This window comes from Labrus mixtus, chromosome 3, assembly GCF_963584025.1.
Source record: "Labrus mixtus chromosome 3, fLabMix1.1, whole genome shotgun sequence".
In the NCBI taxonomy this organism is placed as follows: Eukaryota; Metazoa; Chordata; class Actinopteri; order Labriformes; family Labridae; genus Labrus; species Labrus mixtus.
Window position 1 is genome coordinate 32,795,379 of NC_083614.1, and position 21,651 is coordinate 32,817,029.

At 44.2% G+C, this 21,651-nt stretch overlaps 1 protein-coding gene and 2 long non-coding RNA genes across 9 annotated transcripts in view; 2 read left to right on the top strand and 1 right to left on the bottom strand.

Moving 5' to 3' along the window:
• LOC132972089 (uncharacterized) overlaps positions 1-21,651 on the bottom strand; it is a 473,300-nt gene that overhangs the window by 378,801 nt on the left and 72,848 nt on the right. The gene's annotated exons all lie outside the window — the stretch shown is intronic.
• The window catches only part of mast2 (microtubule associated serine/threonine kinase 2), a 168,540-nt gene that overhangs the window by 99,567 nt on the left and 47,322 nt on the right, over positions 1-21,651 (top strand). For 4 of the 6 annotated variants that reach the window (XM_061034950.1, XM_061034951.1, XM_061034953.1 and 1 more), the window contains exons 4-5: positions 429-460; positions 20,647-20,738. In XM_061034950.1, the coding sequence (XP_060890933.1) occupies positions 429-460; positions 20,647-20,738 (124 nt within the window). Of the gene's footprint in view, positions 1-428; positions 461-5,298; positions 5,957-9,603; positions 9,820-20,646; positions 20,739-21,651 lie in introns of those variants that run through there. The other 2 variants (XM_061034955.1, XM_061034956.1) reach the window with 2 other exon arrangements.
• LOC132971875 (uncharacterized) lies at positions 3,847-4,636 on the top strand. Of its 2 annotated transcripts, none has more exons than XR_009672822.1 (2): positions 3,847-4,166; positions 4,265-4,636. It is a non-coding gene; the product is annotated as an uncharacterized LOC132971875 (long non-coding RNA). The 2 variants fall into 2 exon arrangements; XR_009672821.1 differs by having other exon boundaries at positions 3,847-4,160.

Sequence of the window (21,651 nt, forward strand, 5' to 3'; positions counted from 1 at the left end):
CCCATGTGAGGAGTCAAATCAAACCTGTGGATCCTTTACTACATGTCTTTCCCTGCTCTCTCTTCAGATTCCTGACTCTATCCGCTGTCCTGTCCTGTCTTTCAAATAAAGGCATAAAAAGCCCAAAAGATAAACCTCTTAAAGAATCCTCTTCCTCTGTAACAAAGACGTCTATATCTCTGTAGAGATCCTTTCTGTAGTGATGTCACTCACTCACCTGTCAGGGATTGTTTTGCAGGCAATCCCAAAAATATTGTAAAAAGCAGTGAAGACTGAACACCACAAAAATCATAAATCATTATTTTAAAACTTCTCTGGTAGATACCCATGATGCAACAGTGCCACCTGCTGATGAAACGTCTGTACTGACCTTTTGTCACGTCTGAAGTGCTTCATTTAAATGTTCCTTCTCTCTCTCTCTCTTTCAGAAGGAGCTGAGCCTTCCCAGAAGAGGCAGTTTGTAAGTACCCATCATCCTCTCTGTCCTCTGTCCAATCAGAGCCTTTCCTGTATGCATTGTTGTTGTTGCAGTTTTTCTCCCAGAGGTGTCTTCTGGAAAAGTTAAGAAAGCTTTAAGGCTGCAATGCAATGAACCAAACACAGTCCCAGACTCTATCAGGGGGTTTAAGGTGTGAAGGATTTGATCATCGTCTGTGCTGCTGTGTGTAGTCTTTCCCTTTCTGCCCGCTGTGCAGATTTAAGCGTGTGTGTGTGTGTGTGTGTGTGTGTGTGTGTGTGTGTGTGTGTGTGTGTGTGTGTGTGTGTGTGTGTGTGTGTGTGTGTGTGTGTGTGTGTGTGTGTGTGTGTGTGTGTGTGTGTGTGTGTGTGTGTGTCACTGCTCCTTTAATTATGTCTCAGTCCATGCTCCACGTGTGTGTTTGTTTAGTTTTTTCAGTCTCAGCTGTTAATCCTGATCAAGTTATACACAGAGAGCTTCCAGTAAAGGTTAAAGGTCAAAGTTGAAAAGCCGCTGAGTCCGTGCCTGAGTGTGTGTGTGTGTGTGTGTGTGTGTGTGTGTGTGTGTGTGTGTGTGTCTGTGTGTGTGAGAACAGCTGAGCATCCAACTTGGGAAAGATGCACACCTATATATATATATCTGTGTGTGTGTGTGTGTGTGTGTGTGTGTGTGTGTGTGTGTGTGTTTTCTGTACAGCTAATTTGTTGTCCTGCTCAAAGAGTACCTTCATGTTCAGAAACAAAGTCAGACCTTTAATGATGGAGAGTACTGATGTGTAAGGAGTGTGATTATCATAACGATGGTACCCCTCTGCAGCGTCTAAGCTTCCCTGAGTGGTCATGAGGACTCAAACAAAGGGGGTTCAGATGATATCGATCTTCACCTAAAGACCAATATCAGCTGTTTTACTAACATCACACAAGTTCAGCTGGAGTTCAGCATTCTTGTCATCTTGTTTGTTTGTTTACATTTGTCATATTCTTCGTCTGAGTTGTCATAAATTAGTCTTTTAACTTCTGGATGTCAAAGCAGAAACGGGTTCCAGGAGTCCTTAGTCTTGATTCCTGCAAAAACACAGAATGACATCGTGGCCTGATAGTTTGACACTTTATCTGTAAATGTGGAAGCAGTGAGGTCCAGTGAGCATGTTAAAGTTTGCAGTTCAGAGAAGGGAAACGCCTTGCTAGCAAACTTTTCGCGAGTAATGCTAATCCCGATAATGTAGAAGCACTAAAGTACAACTCTACAATTCAATGTCAACGTCAGGAAGTGCAGACGAACAGCTTTTAGTCTGATCGGACACACAGGTGCTGACAGGAAGTGACCAGAGACAGAGCACAACATTGACAGCTGTTCTTCAAGAGTTCTTATCAGCATCAAAACAATCCTACACATCATCGTCATCATGAAGGTCGTAGGTGTTCATAAAGAGCTGGGTCTTTAGCTTTTTCTTAAAGGTGCAGAGGGACTCTGCAGATCACATGGAGTTTGGAAGTTCATTCCGCCACCGGGGGGCGACAGATGAGAAGAGTCTAGTCAGCGTCTTAGGACCCTGTTGTGAAGGTTGGATCAGACGCCTTTCATTGGCAGAGCGTAGTGGGGGGGGGGGGAGTGTAGACCTGGATCAGAGAGTTAAAGTAAGAACGAGACGTTTTTGTCGCTGTTTTGTAAGCGAGCAGCAGAGTTTTAAATTTGATGCGAGCAGTAACTGGGAGCCAGAGTAAGGAGATGAACAGCCGAGTGACATGTGCTCCTTTAGGAAGGATGAAGACGACTCATGCTGCTGCGTCGTGCTAGTCCATTTTGGATCATCTGCAGAGGTTAAACCCTTAAAGTGGATAATAATCTCTCCTACATGTCTTGTTGTTACATAAGCTGCTGGTCAGCCGTGCATGACTGTGACTCGTCCAGATAAGATTTGAAAACAAGGATGTGAGTTCCACGTACCTCATACCTTCTCAGTAAAGGTGCTCTTTGTGTGACTGAATCAGCCTGTGTGGACGTTTGTGAGCAGAGAGCAGCAGCTGAAACTGGAAGAGGTGGTAGTTAAAGGAATTAACAAACCCAAGAATTCTGAAGGTTTTCTGCCCGTTGTGTTGATTTCCTGAAGCTCTGAACTCTTTATGATCAAAAATCTTTGCAGTGACACCGAGGAATGATATGAAAATAAGAAGAGGTGTAAAACTAGAAAACACTCGTCTGTTATCCCTCCTGTTTCTCCTGCTCGCTCTTTGAAGATTCAGATCTGATTGATCACAGCTGTAATGTCAGAGCCGATCCACGGGGGCTGCTTTCTCTGCTGTGAGATCTTCAGGCTGTGTCCCGGCTGCTCGCTCTCTGAGGAAGTGACAGTTGGCCGGCGGTGGCGGCGTCCTGCTGATCTTAGCCGCGGCTCTTTTTAATGGACACAGATCAGGATGTGATGCTCTGAGACAAAGTCTGACTCTGAGTGTTACATCAAAGACCGACAGTCCTGCTGACCCGCTCTCTGATTAAGATTTAATGGGACCTTCCACTGTTTTTTTAAAGGAGCCATATGTAACTCTTACCCCTAGTGTTTAAAATGGGTACTGCAGTCCAAATTCTAAACATTATAGAGAGCTGTCCCCCCCCTCCCCCCCTCTAGAGTCGATGCTCACACAGGTCACCATGTGGTGGACTCTGAAGCTTCAGTGTTTATCCAGCTCTGCATGGGTCTGTAAACCTTTCTGTGTTCTAACCTCTCTCCATTTTTCAAAAGCATCTCCAATATTGATCCTAGTTTGAGCACGTTTCTGCTCGTGGAGCTTATTAGAAACATGCAGAGGCTTTTTAGGTCGGGTACAATCACTTCTATCTGAACCACTTCTCTTGACCCGCTTCCATCGCTGCAACACCTGTTGACCTGATAACTGCTCTCACATCTGACAAACGGAGGGGCGTCCAAAACGGCCGTGTGGGGGTGCCTGGATCCAACAAATCCATGTATATATGAAATAGAATTATTGTGCATAAAGTTAGAGTCCGCTTTGGTTTGGATTTTTCTCAGAGGAGAAACAGAAGAGGCTTCTTTTTGTTGCTGTTGTGTAAGTTTGAAACTCAATTTATCCTTTTTAAAGTCAGCTGAATAAATCAATTACAATAATCAGATCAAAGGTCGAGATCAATACGACCAAGAACAGAGTGTTTGTTTCAGCAGAGAGAACAAGGAGGAACCTTCAGGGGACATTATGGCAAGGTTTAATTTCAAACACACACACACACACACACACACACACACACACACACACACACACACACACACACTGTATGTCTAGATTGGTGTGTAATGACATTCTCGTGTCCTGCAGCTCTTACATCACTTTAGTAATCGCTCCATATTACCTCTGTGTTACGTGTGTGTGTGTGTCTGTGTGTGTGTGTCTGTGTGTGTGTGTATGTAGCTGTGTGTGTGTGTGTGTGTGTGTGTGTGTGTGTGTGTCTGTGTGTGTGTAACTGTACCCCGGTCAGATCCATCTGTGATCCCGTCCATTGTGTATGAATTAGCAATCTGGCATGTGAGCTGCATTTAGCCCATTAGGGTCAGCGGTGTCCCTGGGCTTCTCAGAAACACACACACACTAACACACACAGAGGACAGCTGCAGCTCACACACACACACACACACACACACTCTGATAATATCATCTGTACTCACTCTGTGTGTGTGTGTGTGTGTGTGTGTGTGTGTGTGTGTGTGTGTGTGTGTGTGTGTGTGTGTGTGTGTGTGTGTGTGTGTGTGTGTGTGTGTGTGTGTGTGTGTGTGTGTGTGTGTGTGTCAGAGAGGAGAGTTTACCTTGTAAGGTTTAAAATGTCGCACTGAATTATTGACTTGAAAAATAAACTAATAAAATCGAGGAGGCTGATTTAAAGGTCAATGAAGGGGCGGCCGTGGCCTAGTGGATGGTGTGCATGTCCTGTGTGTGGAGGCTGTAGTCCTCCAGGCTGACCCGGGTTCGGGGTCTGACCTGTGTCGGCTCCTTCCCCTGCATGTCGTCACCCACTCTCCCTCTCTCCCTGGTTTCTGACTCTATCTGTCCTGTCTCTACAATAAAGACGTAACAAGCCTCGAAAATAAATCTTAGCAAAAATAGACAATAACCTAGAACGTGCATACCCTAAAGCTCAAACAGCTTTTGAGAAGCTCAAAGTAACGTTAAACTACCTTCTTAAATAAGTTAAAGGTTAAATCAATTCTTGAGGAAGTCATAACAATGAATTGAAAACCAAATTAATTTCAGAAGCCAATAAAGATTAGAGTATATTTTAAAAGTCACAGAAGTGTGGGCCTTGTGGGGAGCGCCCAGATAGCCTAGCGGTAATGATGTGGCCCCCTTGTACAGCGGCTGTCGTCCTTGTTGAAGCAGCCGCCGTGGGTTTGAACCCGGCCTCGGCCCCTTTGCTGCATGTCACCCCCCTCTCTCTCCTCCCAATGTTTTCCTGTCTGTAAATTGTCCCAACATATAACAAAAAAAAGGTCTTTAACCCTAAGGGGCCTTAAGGGTTAAATTCAATTAAAGACTTTCAGAATAAAAGCTGTTAACAATTTAAACAATGTGAAAAGACAAAGACTGGACAAAAACAGTTTCTGTTGTTGCACGTAGTTCACTAAAATGTTGGACATGTTGTAGCACACAAGAGTTAAAGTTTACACATTGCACATGGAGTGATTGCAGCCAGTCTTTTCAGTTCAGCGTTGTTTTCTATTAAAAAAAAGTAAATATTGTGAATGAATCGGTCAGAAGAACATCTTATCCTCCCTCTTGGCTTCATATCCCGCCCCCCCTCTTTGTCTCCCCCTCCCTCCCTCCCTCCTCCCTCTGTGTCTCGGTCTGTTGAGGACTCAGTAAGTCCTCTCCTCTGTCAGCGGACAGACTCACTAAGGCTTCCAGGAACTGAGGGGGATTAACTGGTCGGATTGTACCCAGGGAGAGCACTCTGTTCCTGGGGAACGTCGCTCTGAGACCGATCAGCGTCTGGAGCTTTTTGGTCGGCTACTCTGAACTACTCTGAACTTTACACATCAACTTAATATGATGTTTTTAAATTCAGGAAAGGGAAACCTTGGAAGAGTTGAGCTGAGACAAACGTGTGTGTGTGTGTTTCATAGTTGTAAAGAGTGTTTGGAGGCAGCCCGTCAGATTGTGACTCAGCGTGTCCGTGCTTGCTGCGGGAGGAACAATCTACCCCAGATACCTCGCATAACTGTGTCACTGTGTGTGGAGATAAGAGCAGGTGCTGACGTTACACACACACTCTCTCTCTCTCTCTCTGGTCACACCTTTATATTTAAGAGTTGTGTCATGGAGGACTGAGTGTGGGGACAGTTTTCAGGCGCTCAGCTCAGCATGTGTGTGACGGTCGGACGGACTAGACGATGCAGGACGCTGGATTATTAAAGACTAAAGCGGAGCCTTTAGTCCCGGGACAGAAGATGAAGAAGAGGAAGGAGCGAGCGGGAGCCCCTCAACTCCGCCTCCAGTAAGACAGAGTGTGTGCTGATATCTGAGAAAGTGTGTGTGAGGGAGAAATCAGATCCATCACTCCTCGTTTTTCTTTTGGCAGCTGAAGTTTGTTTACATGAATCTGATCTTTGTGCTCCTGAAGTCTGCAGCAGCTCCGTTTTATTCTGAGCAACATGTTTGGATGTGTTTGTTTATTTGTTAGGGACGGAGCAGGTAGAAAACAGTCGAGTGTAAACATGTTGTCGTTTACACACAGTGCTGATTTACACCCTGAGTCATTGGACTGCCCGTAAAAACAGAAACATTCTCGTAAAAACATACAAATATTTTGACCTTCTGGTGGGAAAATAAAAAAAACAAACGTTGTGTGACGTGCTAAATTTAAAAGACAAAAGTCAACGCTCTTCTGGTTTGCTGTTTTTCAGACAGAGTGGAGCATCATCAGCGTGCTAACTCGCCAACAATAACTTCACCATGTTCACCCTCTTAGTTTAGCTTGTTAGCATGCTAGCATTAGCTCAGGAGAAATGTGAACATGACTTTGTTGAGCCAGGCTCAGACTACAGGAGTTACAGGATCATACTCATGAGGAGAATCTTTACAGATCTTCTTCTCTACAATCCCAAGTTAGGGCTGGGAAATATATCGAGTTTTTAAGATATATCGATATATTTTCAAACAAGATATAGGATAAGACAATATCGTTAAAATCGATATAGTTTATGTTGCATTAAAATAACATTACAGAGGTGCCAGGTCACCTTTTTCTCATCTCACTGATGATGACTGACTGTCTGTCCCTCTTAACCCTTCTCCTCCTCTCTCTCTCTTTTTCTGTATTTAAGGAACATTTTTATTTTATAATATTACTTTTTAAATTCACAAACAGGTATTTTATTTTCCATGTGTTTTCACTGTTAATAAAATACATATCGATATATATCAAGTATCGCCATTCAGCTAATCAATATCGAGATATGAGTTTTGGTCCATATCGCCCAGCCCTACTCCCAAGCGTGCACACATGTCACATCACAGACTACAGGGTTTTATTAAGTGACTCCAAGTTAACGATGGAGCCGGCGGTTAAATGTGTGATTGTAACGCTTTGTGCAGAGAGCTTTGGGTTTTAATGCTTTGGGTTGAGAGGCGGGGTCAACATGGATCGTCTGTTCTTCAGTGAGAGCTGGAGGTCAGATTATAACTGTCAGATGCGTTACAGTCGTCCAGCACACCTGTACCTGTACGGGTTGTATCCCGCATTGTAGTCAACACAGACTTCCTCCAAAAAAAACACCTCCCTTCTATGGTCCAAACAAATCCAGAGCATTCAGGAGCAGAATCTAAAGTTAGAAGGAGGACATACTGGCTGCTGCATTGTTGTCAGAGAAGACAGCACTTCAACATGTTTCCATAATGTCTGATCAGATAGTAAGATACCTTTATCATTTCACTCTCTACACGTCTCACTGATTGGACCTTTAAAAGTTTCTACAGCTTTTGCAAAGTCAGCACATCATCCGTTTGGTAAATGATGCTGAACAACTTCAGTTCCTGTGTCAGTGTGATCCAGACTCAGAAGATGTTTGGTAGAAATGTAATTTAAAAACTGTGACCTCTATGTTCTTCTTAACTGTAACGTTAGCTAATTTAACTTTTCTACATTGGCTGAAAAATGGTGAAACATTTGGATGAAAACCTAATCTTTCTGGTGATATTTTTGGATTTATGGGATTACTAAACCTGCTGAGTATAAAAGAAGAAGCAGATAAAAAACAGACAAAAATCTTTCTCACATTGTTCCTTAAACTCCGTCATAAACACTAGATATGTGAGTGAACAGGGGGGCTCATGTCCGGCTTACATCACACACACACACACACACACACACACACACACACACACACACACACACACACACACACACACACACACACACACACACACTGGTTATACAGTTCATACATAGTGTACATACTGAGTCAGAGAAGAGAAGCTTCTATAGCACACAGAAACATGAGAAGAGAGAGAGAGGAACACAGACAGAGAGAGAGAGAGAGAGACATAGAGAGAGAGAGAGGAACAGAGACAGAGAGAGAGAGAGACAAAGAGATAGGACGAGAGAGATATAAAGAGAGAGAGGAAGGAAGAGATAAAAACAGGGACAGAGGTCAAACTATGATTACAGGCGACACACGTCGGTGTTTCCTTTAGCTGTGAGGGTCATTAGTGGATTAATAATTGATTTCTAACTTTTGATTCTTCATATAAAAAGTAGAGCTGTCAGCGTTAACATTAATCCCCCCAAAAATGATCATGTCTTAATAAAATAATCAGGATTTTGACAAATATCGGGGCGCAGATGGCCGAGCAGTAAGGTCAAACCCCATGTACGGATGCAATAGCCCTCAAAGTGGACGGCCCGGGTTCAAGTCCGACCTTTGGCGCTTAGTGTTGTAGTCAAAACCACACCTACGGAGACCAAGACAAACCTGTGACCAGAGTGCTCCGAGATCGAGACGAGACCAAAACAGTTAGGGATCAAAACCGAGTCAAGACCAAGACTAAGGCAGGGCGCGATGCGGGGGCGTATTCTTCATAATAACGCTCACAGTCACAGCGCTGTCAGTCACACTCTTCTGGACTTTAATCTATTTATAAATCCTGTTTGAATGACCTCACTATGACCTCATCTCTAAAATCAAACTTTAAACACTGGACCTTCCTCTCTGACATATGCAGCAGCTCCTCCTGTTTGTGATTCTCTTCCAGACTTTCATTTGATCCGTTTCTTTATGGAAATGAAAAATCTGGACGCCACAGATGGCTCAGCGGTCTGCAGAAGGGAAACACGGCACGTTCTGAAAAAGTGTGTAGCTCTTGACTTGGCAGCAGGTGGTCTCTCACCCGTTCTGTCCCACCCAGCAAGGGGGGAGGGGGGGGAGAGACCACCACCATAAGGTCCTCGTGCCCTTTTGATCCGTGCCAACTGAACCGCCTGAACTCTGCAGAGACGGAGAGGACGTCTTTAGACCCGTTGTAGTTTGATTGATGTGTCTACTCTTCACTCTGAGACAGGGAGACACAAAAAGAAAACAACTTTACCTTCATGTGTCTTTATTAGAAACATTTATTCACTCTGAAACCACCTCAGCATGTTCAACATGTGGATACCACAGAAATGTTGGGAGGAGAGAGCGGGACTCGAACCCACGGCCGCTGCACACAAGATGATGAATTTACAGTAATGGTCTTGGTCTTGTCTCAGTCTAAGAGCACTGTGGTCTCGGGTACGTCTTGGTCTCAGTTGGTGTGGTCTTGACTACAACGCTAGCTGCAACTAACACCAGCTGTTACTGTGGTAACAGGTTGCATTCTGGGTAAATCGGTTCATCTTCACGAAATGTTTAGAAACAGTATGATAAGTTCATCGCAAATGTCTGAACACCCGAATGTAAATATTTACGGAGCATATGGAGCATCATGAGGCAGCAAAAAAAAAGAGCACACACACACACACACACACACACACACACACACACACACACACACACACACACACACGAGGTTAAACATTCCTCATCGCACACCCCTCTCTCCTCCCTCCTCTCGTCCTCCTCTTCATCCTTTCTTCCTCCCCTCCCCTCCTCTCTCTGTTGGCAGAATCTGGTCGCCGGCTCAGCTGCGTTGCCACGGCAACAGCAGCCTCCTCCAGCACCTGCTGTCCCCCACTTCTTTTCATCCCTCCGTCGCTCAGCCCCCCGTCGTCACCCTCTCCCCCTTCACCTCCACCTCCCCCTCCTCCTCCCCTTCCCTCTGCGCCTCAGACGGCCCTCTGTCGGCCCCTGTTCACCAGCGAGGAAACCCCTTTCTGTGGAGGTAAGAGATGAGCGTGTGTGTGTTGCCTCCTAACACACCTGTTTGTTTTTGGGTGTGTGTGTGTGGTGTCGTTTTCATTAACATCCTTAACGAGAGTCCTGACCTTCTGTGTCTGTCGGTAACCTTCAGCGTGCTCAGCTAACGGGCGGAACGAGGAACTCATCACATCGGGTTAGCTCGCCTTGTTTTCATCGGGTAAAAACTTCCAATGACCGGAGGTAAAGGCGACATGGGAGTGATTCTCTGTGCTACTCCACTGCCACCCTCGATGAAAACAAACTCTGAGTTGGCCGCAGTCAAACCCAAAAAACTAAGCCTTTAGAAAATGACACCACCGTGTAGAGCTTGCGCCTCCTTCAGGGTGTAGTGACACGCTGCAGTCTGAGCCACAGGCGGCGAGAATAAGGTAGTCACAGGTGAACGTGGAAGAGGGAGTCATGTTCTTGTGTTAAGTGTTTTTTCTTGTTTTCATACATATGAGCTCGTTTCCACATCAATGCAGTCTTTACCCGTCCTTTTTTTTTACCCACCATGAGTTAGAGATGACCCTCTTACTCCTGGTTAGAGGCCATGACTTCAAAACAGAAACGATCGTCTTTATGAAGACACTTAGATTCAAAGAACTTTTATACCAACCTAACTGGAGCATCACTCGACAGTTTAAATGTTACTACAACATGAATTGGATTTTAAAAAAAGCACAACCTTAGATTGTTCTTGTGTTCTTCTTTTACTGTCTAAGATGAGAGACAGCTGTTGTCCCTCCGGCGTTTTCAACAGGTAAACATCAAACATCTGCATGAGAATCTCTGTGAAGTGATAACCGGTCTGCCTCTTCTTAACGAGAGCTCAGATCAGAAACAGAGGGATGAGGGGAAGAAAAGAGCATCAGAGGAAAGGGGAGGGGGCACTGCTGAGCGGAGAGAGAGAGAGAGGATCAGAGGGGCATAGAGAGAGAGAGAGAGAGAGGGAGAGGATCAGAGGGGGAGAGAAAGAGAGAGAGAGAGAGGGGGAGGATCAGAGGGGGAGAGAGAGGGAGAAGAGGGGAGACATCTCACACCAACCCTCACACTGTCGCCGGTGTGACAGGTGGAGGCAGCATCTGTTTGGAAAAACCTTGTCCGGTCAGAGCGATGGTGGTGTGTCTGCGTCAGCGTTAGTATGTCTGACTCCTTCTGGACGGTGCTCTCTAATTTCTCACTCCCCGAGAGAAGCATGCTGCGGCGCTCCAATAGGTACGCCGTTTTCATGACTTTTTTTCCTCCTCCTTCTCTTTGCCTTATTTAATTTTTTGAGGCTCGATTAGTTTTTTTCATTTCTCTGCTGCTCCGTCTTCAGTATCCCCTCCTCTCTCTCTCTCTCTCTCTCGCTCTCCTCCTCCTCTTCCTGTTTGCAGGTTTTAAGATGCTCAGCAGGAGTTGCTCCGTCATGAAGGTCAGATAACTGGATTTGTCTTTTGCAGGACGCTCTGTATGACTTTGCATTTGAATAGGAGTCACTGTTATGTTTTAAAAAGCTGGGATGTTTCTTAGACTGTTGGGTCCTTTTTGATTAAATATAATTCATCTGCGTATTGGTGACGCAAACCCAGGTTTGATTTGAGGCGTGATTTGACGTTTGTCCAAGCGTCCGTGTGCCGTCATTCCCTCAGATAACCTCTTCCTCTCCCTGCGTTCTGTCACAGCCTGAAGTGGCTCCTCGAGCAGGGAAGAAAGGCAGAGACAGAGCTGTACTTATCGCTTTGAAGCAGCAATCTTCCTCCTCCTCCTCCTCCTCCTCCTCCTTCCTGTAATAACAGGGGACGCTTTCCCCGCACACACATGGAGACAGATTTCTTCTTCTCTGCTCCTTGTGACCACCTCCTGTCGTGGTGTGTTTGTTTGTCTCAGCAGTGTGTTAAAAAAGAGAAAGAGGTTGTCGAGTGACTCCTGCATAGCAACAGGCTGCGACAGGTTTTGGGGGGGGTTGGATTAGTTGAGCTGTAATCAGGAGGAAAATGATTCATCATTCAGAGTGAAAAAGGTTAACGTGAAGGGCGAAGGCAGCTTCCTCGTTTCAAATTAAGATTCAAAGTTATTCTTCAACCTCCAGTTGTCTCTGACCCTCGTCGTCAAAACACACTTTCCTCCTCACACTTCATTTTCCTCTTTGCAGCCTTCACCACAGCAACAAGTTTCCGTCCTTAAAATGTGGAATTACAGCGTAGGGTTTAGAAAATGGTAAAGTCAAGGTCAGTGCTCAGTGACTCCAACAGGAAGGAGTCGGCTCTGCCAAACATTTCACTGGATGTTTTAATCTGCAGATTTACAAAGAGAAGGCTGTTGACTAGAAACTTTAAAAGAACGGTTTGATATCGATGTCGTCATACAGTATGCAGGTTCAAGGTTCAAGATTGAAGATTTGTATTTGTCACATGATCCTCATACAGATGTGCAGTGAAATGTAACGACTGTTCCGCAAGGCCATGCAATAACACTCAAATTACTAATACACATATATACAGTAAAATAGAAATATAATGTAAAATTAAAAAAAGAAATATTTGAATATACAAAATATAGAATAATGTCCAATACTAAAGCTGCCGTTTTGTTTGACTCCCAGGAGTGACCTGGCTGACACGCTGTACTGTCGTAGATCAATACGATACTGTTTGTCGATTAATAAGATTTCTGCAGTCGTTTCTTTGGTTTGCAGCGTAATACAATCCATTTATTGCAGCACCATGAAGTGAAAACATTCTTTTGTTCTAAACAAACAAACAAACAGTACAGCTGCGGCTTCTCCATGCCGCCTCAGCGCTCAAAAACCATGAGCCCTTCCGGGGTCAAACACCTCCCGTACCTTGACAATGACTTACATATATACCTGTGACTTAAACAATAGGACAGCGACACCCAGTGGCACAATAGTGAAAATGATTAACAGCTTGACCCAAAAACATGAATATGGCTCTTACAATGTAAACAGTGTAAAGTGTCCAGGGTGTCAAAGTGCAGATTGGAATGTGTGGTGTGTGTGCATCATGTTGTGGTGTTGTCTGTTGGAGCTGTCACTGTAGAAAACATGCCGCTCACATCATGCTGATAAGAAGGTTTTTATTTTGTCCTCATCGGCGGCTTTGTGTCTGTCGTTCTTCGTCTTCTGTTTGTGATGTTTGGAGTTGATCCGTCGTGCTTCTGACAGCTGAAGGCAGCAGCGTACTAATAAAATAAATAAAGTTATTATTGTTATTCTGCTTCCTTTGGAGACGACCAGGAGTGTGTAAGGACTTGGGTTGGGAACTTGATGGTGCTGGTTCAAGATTTTGCAAATCTTGTGTAATATGGGTAATGTGTATTTGATGTTGTGTTGTTTTGCTCTGGTGTGTGTCTTTCTGTTTACATGTGGACGTGTTTTTCAAGTGTTTTTTTTTTTTTATTGATTCTCGGGGACACAGCTGAATGTTTGGGAGCACTTTGAGTCCAGGATACATTTCCCCAAGGGGACAGTAAAGTTAATTTCATTTCAATTCAAACCTGTATTTATTCCCGAGAGAACACTGAGGTTTCCCTCATTTTCAATGCCGTCGAGATTACAAGCACAGTAGAACAAGCAAAACACAACAAACACTCAGAATCTGTGAAAAAAAAAACACTGAGATCTATTTAAAAACAGTTACAATTTGAAACAAAGTGGCTAGATATCAAATTCCTAAACTCTGGAAGAGAGGGAAGAACTTAAGAGTTTGCCGGAGGGCGTTCCAAGAGTCCAGATTTACAGAGTTCAGTGAAAGCTTGAGGGACTTTAAGAACGAGCCAATCAGAAGACAGAGTCATGTAGGTGCCCGAATTCCACTCCAACAGGTCTCTGATGTAAGATGGAAGTTAACCAATAAGAGCCTTTAAAATATATAAGAAACTATGTTTGTTGTGTATCCTATCCTATCATAAATATGGCAGTTGGTCTGGTGGCTGGAGAGGTGCCAGGTCACTTCCTGACAAGGTGCCCTTGAGAAAGGTACCGAACCTCCAACTGCTCTGTTGCGCTCCCTGCTTAGCAGTGTGTAGCAGCCGCACTCTGACATCTCTCCACTGATGCATGTCCACAGCCTGGTCCTGTTTGTGAATGTGTGTATTTTATTGTCACTCAAGGTCAAATGCAAATCCGAGTGTCGTCTCTCCCTTGCAGCAAATATAAATATAAACACCAAGTAAACAAGTACAAGGATGAAAATAAGCTTTTGTATTTTGAAACTTTAAATAAAACTTGATAGACAAACTCTACGGTCAATAGCTGAAGTCAGATAGAAAAAGAAACCACTTCAGGAGGACGTCAGGGAACAGAGCACCTTACCCACATGTTGACATTTTACCTGACAACTCTTAGTCTTGATGATCTATCAGCTGATCCCCGTTTTAAAACTCACATACGGTGTTACAATGCTGGAATGCTCAAACTAAACGTGGGATAAGTTTCAGATCATGAGGTAAACGTATGTTGGAGTAATTCCAGGATGAGTCTGCAGAGGGCGCTAAACGACTTGTTCTGCAAATCACGCCATCGATCCCCGATATGAAACCAAGAGTTTCACCAGACGGCTTCAAGCCTCGACGTGAGTCGCTGAAACCTCTAACATAGACTCTCTTCTCCCAGCACTGGAGAGCAGCCCTCTCCTGGCAGCCCTGCAGCGTTCTGCCCCCCCCACAGGAAGGCTTCCAGAGAGCTGGCCAATCAGAAGAAAGTGGGAGAAAGGCTGAAATGAGAGTCTTTATTGAACACCAGTATCAGATACATAAAGAGGTTTTAGAGCTGATGATCAGGTCAGAGAGCTGTTTACCTTGTAGCTTGTTCCTCTAGCTCACGGCACAAAGAGACGGGAGAATATAATATAAGACACACACACACATACAGTCACATACACACACACACACACGTACAGTCACATACACACACACACACACGTACAGTCACATACACACTGTGGCGTGGGCCGTCACATTGATTTCCTGTGCTGGCTGTAACCCTCAGACCAACATTATTGAGTTCAGTGAGGGAAATGAGTTCAGCTGAAGATCTTATCCTCACACTCACCTGCTGTCTGACCTGTGTGTGTGTGTGTGTGTGTGTGTGTGTGTGTGTGTGTGTGTGTGTGTGTGTGTGTGTGTGTGTGTGTGTGTGTGTGTGTGTCTTCTGAGTCTTGCAGACTTATTAAACTCTGAGTTTAGGTGCAGCGGCTCGTATTGCAGCTTTAACTCGAGGAGACAGCTGCGGTTTGCTCATGCTGCCTGACTCTGACGTTTCTGATGTTACATTACTGATCAGATCTTGTCTTCATGAGACGTTACAAAGACACTCATGTTGTTGCCATAGTTACACAAGCTGCTTTTTCTTCTTCTTCAATATTCCTCTTGGCTCAGGGCTCTGTTGTGTTTATGTTCGCTGCCATGTTTGTGAGCGACATCTGCTTGGTGACTCTTCCCAGTTTTCTCTCTCTCATTGGCTTTTGCAGGTTTTTCATCAGAGTCAGCCTGATTATGATTTGACTGTCGTATTGACACCAAACACTTGAGGATTATTTGGACAAAGAATAATCGGTTGTGAGAAGCCTCGAATCGATGAAATCAAATCTTCATGATGCAGATTTGTCAAAACGCTCTTTTAGGACAAGCACACTTTTTAAAAATGACTGTTTTTTTCACGAGTAGATTAACATCCCTTCATGTCTTTGCTTTAAATAAGTTCATCATTGCACTGTTTGCATTTTGTCAGAACAAACGTTGAGGTCTTGGATTCCCATGATGCTCGGGGTAAAATTGGTGGATTGTGACAGAAGTTTGTTTGTAAAAGCTGCTGCAGGGGAAGAGAGTCATCAAAGTGAGTCAGCAGCAGAGGTTCACCTGCAGCACTCAGACACTGCTGTAACCTGACAGGTCGGAGCTTTGATGCTGACGAGAGGCACACACACACACACACACACACACACATGTACACACACACACTCACTCTCTCATGAAAATGCAGCCTCGATTCCTCTCTGCATAATGGAGCCTCGTCTCTCAGCAGGGGTCCGAGTGCCTGCAGGAGAAGGAAGTCGACTTTCTCACAGAGCGAGGCAGAAAAAGTTTGCACTGAGTTCATGTTTGTGGCATCAAAAAAAAAACTTCAGAAACTTTTTTTTTTTCTTCTTCGTATCCTCCACAGATGAAGATGTCATTAAGGTTTTTAAATTTCATAATCCGTTCATCTTTAAAGCAATAACTCTCTGTCCCGTCTTCGACCGAGTCCACCCCCTTTGCTGTCTCCTGCTTTTCTTTGTTACAGAAACTCCTTCAGCTCCTTCAGCCCCCTCTTTGCATTTTGACTCATTTTGACAGGTGCACTGAATGCCTCGGACTGCCTTTAATGTTCTGTAAATCCATATTCATGAGGCGACCACTGAGCTTTGTTCATTATCCGTCGAACAGCAGCCGAGTGAGCGACAGTCGCTGTAAATTAACCCGACCGAACTGAGCCGCCCGTGCTTCAGTCTCAGTGGGACTCAGTGTGCTGCTGTCAGCTGCAAATCCTCCACTGCCAAAAAAGTTCTTCTGTTTCTCTCCCCGCTTAATGATTTAATTATTTTCTAACTACTCTTACTCTATCGGTTTTCCTCATGTGCTCTACCTGGGCTCTCTAATTTCACAAAAGAGCCAGTAGTGTTCCTACAAGATCCTAGAAATATGTTCTCTTTGAGTAAAAAGCGACGTTGTTTATTATATTTTTGTATTTGTGTGTGAAGGGAATTTTAGCAAAACTAATCCAGAAGTGAAACAATCCTATCTTTTACTGAAGCTGTCACTCCCCTCTCCTATTGGCTCGAGGTGAATTCTCCGGAGAATATTCCGCTGCCTTCTCACATCAGCTCACTCTGACTTGCTGTGGAAAAAATACTAGAGGTTTGACAGGAGAAACTCCAGGTGAAGTTTGAGAGAAAAATCTGGCTATTTGTGTTCACACATGCAGCTCCTCCAGGAAATTTTTTCAGGAGTTTTCTGCAAGTGTGAAAGCCCTAATAATAATTTCCTAACTGTCCCTCTGACGTCCTACCACCTTAGCATTCCTCTTGGTGTTTTGGTCTCTTGACTGTATGACTCTTCTTTGATGTGTTGATACTGACGGGTGGTCTTCTGTATTTAAAGGTCAGTATGAGCCTGACTGTCTGTCTTCTCTCCGTGCTGCACGTAGTAAAAAGGTTTGCTGACTCATCTCACAGAGTTTGTACTTCTTCAGAGAACTAGCAATCCTGGTATTTTTGGAAGAAATTTCTCTCTCAACTAACTGAGAGTAAAAGGAGAGAGAGCCTTTTAAGCATTGCACAGCAGGTTCAGCTACAAACGTGCAAAACATGTAAAACTGTATCTGCTGCAGAGAATGAAAAGCTCCCTATATGGAGATTAAAATCACTTCTTTCAGGGACGATCTGATGAAAGATAAACACGTCCTACATGATTTCTACACAGCTTTGTCAATATTAAGGGTTCAGGGAAAGTGCAAAATGCCGTCATACCTGCTGAGAGATGGAGAAAAATAGGAAATATCTCAAGAATGTGTGTGTGTGTGTGTGTGTGTGTGTGTGTGTGTGTGTGTGTGTGTGTGTGTGTGTGTGTGTGTGTGTGTGTGTGTGTGTGTGTGTGTGTGTGTGTGTGTGTGTGTGTGTGTGTGTGTGTGTGTGTGTGTGAGTGAGGACAAAATTCCCTGAACACACATCACTGAACATCCAACATGGCAGCTCATCCCTCATGCAGCTGTTTGTGTGTGTGTGTGTATACCACATGCTACGCTCAAACTGCTGATTTTGCACATCTCAACAGATGGCAGGACACACAAACACACACACACTCAGCATGCAATTTTTTACATTACATGCAGGCATCATATGTCAGGTGTTTGAATTAGACTCAACTCTGCTGTTGATCATAAACTCTTATACAAGTACACACACACACACACACACAGGGAACATAAACATTAAAGATGGAGTCAGCAGCTTTCTCCTTAAATAAAATAAAGATTTATACTAAAGTGAAGCTGCTCCATCGTTCCTTCTGGGCCTCCGTACGTGTGTGGTGGTGACTGTGTCTGCAGAGACTCTGTCCTCTGACTGGATTTTACTGTTCTGGGTTCTTTTGGTTGACCTGGGCGGGGAGCTGGTGTGTTTCCTCCAGCCAATGACAGCGCAGCAGGTGAGTTTAGGAGTGGATACAATTCAGAGATTTGACAGGATTCAATCTGGCAAATGTTATGGACGCGGACGTAGCGGCAAAAGAAGACAAAATATAATCACAGTGAGGTGAAACACCACATGGACAGAGCTTGTTTCCAAACGAGTGTGAACCTTGGCTTGGCTAGCTGGTGCTAGCGTGCGGTAGCTAGCAGTGTACACGAACTAAACGTACACGCTAACCCTGCAGTGAGGGTGCGCCCAGTGAGGAGGGGCCCAGTTTGAATGTTTTTGGTTTTCCTTGTCCAATAATGTGTCAGATCCATGTCTTCAGAAACAGAGCTATCTATGAGCACTTTTAATAATGTTCCCCTTCACTTGAAGTCTAAGTGGTCCTCACTAATATAGAAAAATAAGAGCCCACAAACAGCCAAAATGAAGATCTCATTTAAGAGAAACCTGAGACAGAAACATCACATGGATTAGAGATTTCTGCACAAATCTCTGTCGTGTTTCCTGCTGATCATTCTGTCAGGTTCAGCCTGTCGGAGCTGCACGTCTACATAATTACAGCCGGCAGATGTGATGGGCCAATTAACAGGACTCACACGAGCTGTTTGTGAGAGCCGGCGCTGCACGAGACAGTCGGAGAGTCGCAGGCATGTGTCCATTTCTTCTCTCTTTTCACTGCGGAGAGGCTGAGATAGAAGAGAAGTGACAGAATATATTTCATCCTACAACTGACTGTAACATGAACAAGATGCATCTTTTCAATAACAGCATTTCTTCTTCTCAAGCGGCAACCTTCTGTGTTCGACAACTGAAGTCGATGCAGAGGTGAAAAAACCCTGCAGTTCCACATTTGTCCACTAGAGGCTGGCTGCAGTAGCACAGGAAGTCACATACACACCCGTTCTAAAAAGCCTGTTTTTACAGCAGAGATTAACATGTTTACAGCCTGGTTCAAAAAACCAAATAGGTGTGATTAGCTCATGTCTCGATGGACACACACTGATCGAGAGTGTGTGTTTCCGCTGTGGTGCGTGCTGTATAGTCACCAAAGGAGATCCGTCTGTTTAGTTCAGTTTTTGGAGTGAACACAGCGCTCTGTTATGGAGTTTTTTGGTCTAAGTTGCAGCTACAGACTACAGCAAGCTGTGAATGTTTCTGACGATACTTGATGATTTTTGCCACCTGTAACTACGTCCTGATACCTCCATGATAAACACGGTGAGGTCAGCTGAAACAGAGAAAACAAAGTAACCACACACTGACTGGTTGAAAAATATCACAAATTCGGGTCCCGATTTTTCACAGAGGACTTGGTGGTGGGTCCTGAGGGACGTCTCCATGAGCTTTGTGAAATGGGTCCTTGAGGGAAGAGTGTAGCCAGGGTTCAAGGTGGGGATCATTGTAGTGAAGTTACATCTTCTTACATCTAATGTCAGCGACGAGCATGTTGAGGATGCTATCTGTCAAGACGGATGCTTGCTGTGGTGTACATGATGTTTTCTGCAATGACAAAGATAGTATTAGTATGTAAAACAGCACAATTTACATCAAATCAATATGCCTTGTTGTTTTAGTTATGAATTATTGTTATGTAAAGGCAAGTAAGTAACCCAAAGAGCACTTACAGACAACACACGTTTTTATAATATATATTTATTTACACTCATACAGGTACCCTAAAAACTACTTATTTACACAAATTTAATTAAGTGTCTAAATGCACTTGCATACAGTGCTGTGTATTAACTCTCACCTTATTACAGAAAATTAACACTGGAAGCTTAATCATCAAATTATTAAATCATTGTAGTAAGTACATTCGTTTTTAATTGTTTATTTATTTACAGCAAGTTGACAAAGTGCTTTAAAAAAAATGTTAATCTAAAATAAAATGTAAAACACACAGCTAGCTTTTATTAATCGATTTTATCGATTCGTTGTTGCAGCACTACTTTCAAACATTTCAACAACCGTAAACTGCTGCTGGTGTCTCAACCTGAAAATCTCTGTCACACTTATTGTCCACTCAAGGCTGCCGTACCCAGTGATCACATTGAACATCTATTCATGAATGTAAACAATCACCTGGCATTGCTGCAACCTGCACCTTGCATCCAAAACCGTCTCTGATCTCTTCAAGGTGAACTTGAAAAAGTCGCCGTGTGTGTGTGTGTGTGTGTGTGTGTGTGTGTGTGTGTGTGTGTGTGTGTGTGTGTGTGTGTGTGTGTGTGTGTGTGTGTGTGTGTGTGTGTGTGTGTGTGTGTGTGTGTGTGTGTGTGTGTGTGTGTGTGTGTGTGTGTGTGTGTGTGTGTGTGTGTGTGTGTGTGTGTGTGTGTGTGTGTGACAGCCACAGTGGACCCCTGCTGGTGTCGCTGCAGAGCTGCTGGTCGACCATGTTTTGGAGTCTGCACAGATGTCATTCATTAGAGCGTGTGAGCTGATAGTGTGTTTTCCTAACATGTGACTGCAGTGTTAACTAAAGAGATGCACAAATCAATGATGGACGTCTGTGTTTGGTTCATTGCAAAGCTGGTAAACATTGCAGCTACAGTCGTAGAGATGTTGTGCACATCGAGCAGTTGTCATGTCGACAAGTCAATCCACAGAACTAACTTTTTTTTTTGTGTCTTCAGCTGCAGGACGAGCAACAGGAAGAGCCTGATTGTGACGTCCAGCACCTCCCCGACCCTGCCACGACCTCACTCACCTCTACACGGACACACAGGTAACACACACACACACACACACACACACACACACACACACAAAGGTATTTGTATTTCATGTTGCAGCAGCATGTTAATCATCTGGTGGAAAAAGCCTCAAAGCCTAACTGAACAAACTTTGAAGCGTGCAGCAGCAGACGACACATTCGGCTGTTTTTTAAGATGAATCAATCACGTCTACCTGTTAGAGAAACTGCCTACATTAAAGCTCCTCGGGAGCTACACACCTTCAAGAGCTTCACGGCAAACCGGAAAATCAAAGCAAATAGAAATGCAAAGATGTGGTCAGAGCCGTCTGTTTGTAATGTGTCGGGGTTTTTATCCTATTGAAGGGTTGGAGGGGAAACGTGCAGATTTCATACTTATTGAAGTTATTGAAAAGGCGAGGTTCATGGCACACACACACACACACACACACACACACGCTGGTTACCAAGTTACAGAAACACGTGGCATACATGTATCATGGAGGCAGACTCCAGGATGGGAGTCCGACGCAGCAGCAGAATAATCTCAGATGTGTGTAGGAGCCACGATGTGTATTTGTTCCTCTGTTGATCATTTGTTATGTTTCGCTCCTTTCATGTGTTTGATATAATTTCCGGTAATCTGCAGTGGGCGTGGCTTCACCTTTTTTTACCTCTTCAATTGTGTGGTGAGAGGCTAGTCAGAGAGGATCAGTGGGTTTGCATAATTTCTGTTGACCATCATCATCTTCATACTATCATCTTCTTTTGGACTTTTTGTTTGGAGGCTCAGGTACAGATCCTCTAAGTCTCTGTGCGACATTCTCCAATCTTAGGCGCCACAATTCCCAGAGCAAAGAATTAAATATTTAACGGATGCAGTGCGGACATCGAGCAAGCATCCGTTGCTGCGCCATGTGACCTCTAACACTCACATACTGTTAGG